The 1,612-nt window shown below is 46.5% G+C and overlaps 1 protein-coding gene across 1 annotated transcript in view; it reads right to left on the minus strand.

Annotated features, from left to right (window-relative positions):
• Window positions 1–1,379, minus strand: part of LOC119595742 — a 2,329-nt gene extending 950 nt beyond the window's left edge. The window contains exons 1-3 of the mRNA XM_037944863.1: window positions 1,126–1,379; window positions 213–355; window positions 1–24 (exon numbers count right to left, since the gene is read on the minus strand). The exon at window positions 1–24 is cut by the window's left edge and continues 116 nt beyond it. Coding sequence (XP_037800791.1) covers window positions 1–24; window positions 213–355; window positions 1,126–1,183 — 225 coding nt within the window. The 5' untranslated portion in view covers window positions 1,184–1,379. The remainder of the gene's footprint in view (window positions 25–212; window positions 356–1,125) is intronic.
• Window positions 1,380–1,612: the final 233 nt, after the last annotated feature.

Below are 1,612 nucleotides of genomic sequence, written 5' to 3' on the forward strand. Positions count from 1 at the left end.
GAGCCAGGGAGTCATAGCAGGATCCTAGAACAGATAAAAAAAGGAAAAAAAGTTATTTATAAGCTAGTAAGAGCAAGTATTAAGAATCTAAACATTAAAAAAAGAAATTAGCTCTCCACATCACCGTTTATTTTTCATATTTACCATGACTTTCTCATGTTCATCCCTTTCCCCATTCTCCCATTCCTCTTATCTCCATTTCTCCCACTCACCTGGGCGTTGGACGCTGCATTCTGAGATTCTCTGGTGAGCTGCGCTAGCTTGTTCTTGCGAGCTCTGTGCACGAGGCCGCAGAAGTGGGCGGCTAGGAGGCTGGCGGCGAATTCGTCTTCCTCGGCATTGTAGTCGTAGAAGTCTGCGGAGAGGAGATGACTGTGATGACTGAGGTTCATCATAACGACGTATGAAATCACGGGCATTGAGTGGATGAAGGTTCGACGCGAACACAGCGCCCTGGAAGAAGGGTCACCCTCCTGGGAAATGTTACTCTCTCGACCTTGCAACAAAACACCTGCGGAAATGGGTAGCGTTCCTTCTCTCTCTCGCTCTTCCCCTTTTCGCTCCACTCTCTCTCTCTCTTTCTTTCTCTCTTTTTTTCTTTTCCCTTTTTCCTTTCTCTTTCCTCTCATACTCTATCTCTCTCTCCTCTCATACTCTCTCTCTCTCTCTCTCTCTCTCTCTCTCTCTCTCTCTCTCTCCTCTCTCTCTCTCTCTCTCTCTCTCTCTCTCTCTCTCTTCCTCTTTCTCTCTATCTCTCCCTCTTTCTTTCTCCATCACCCTCTCTCTCTCCTTCTCTCTCCCTTTCTCTTTCTCTCTCTGCCTATTTCTTTCCCTCTCTCTCTCTCCATCTTTCTCTGCCACTTAGCAGTTACCGTGTATTCCTATCAGTATTATAGTTAATCAACCGAATCAATTAATTTCGAAACGAACAGCATATTTATTGTAAAGAAAACGAAAACAAATAATCTTGACAGTCTTTATAAACTGACACAACAGCCGTGACAGTTTAGCAGAGGAGGTGCAAGTCACTCTCCCGGAGGTCAACGCAAGCGGCTGCAGGAGAGCGGCGCCTTGCAAAGGAAAATCCCCAGCGCCCGTGGCAACAAGCGGCAGACTCTTCCTTACCTGAGACAAGTCGCGGCATTTGGGCCTCGTAGGTCTGTGGTCGGAGCGTTCGCAGCATATTCTGTGGATTTTCAGGCACTGGTGTTGCACTAACAGACGAACGAGGTTGTTGTTTTTCCTCTTGTGTCTCTTTTCGCTGAGCTTGCGATGTGTATAGCGTATCGTTCACTCAACACAGGTGTATTAAGGCTTGGAAGAGAAGGTGTGGGGGTATTCGCTCTGTTGAAGGCGAGGGGTTGACTGGGAGGCGGTTCTGATGGCGCGGCTTATATATGGCCGGGCTGTGACGTCACTCTTCCCGCCCACAAAATACGCCCTCTGAATGGCTAATTAGTGCTCGAATGCGTGGGAATTTGTGTAACAGAGCTATCCGGAAGCTTCCATGTCAAGTATATTATATAACTAATTTCCAGTTTCATAGACAGGCAGACTGTTAGTTCATGAAAAAAATGTACATGCGTGTAATCTGCAATCATTCACAATTTTT

The sequence above is a fragment of the Penaeus monodon genome, chromosome 36 (genome assembly GCF_015228065.2).
Source record: "Penaeus monodon isolate SGIC_2016 chromosome 36, NSTDA_Pmon_1, whole genome shotgun sequence".
Taxonomy (NCBI): Eukaryota; Metazoa; Arthropoda; class Malacostraca; order Decapoda; family Penaeidae; genus Penaeus; species Penaeus monodon.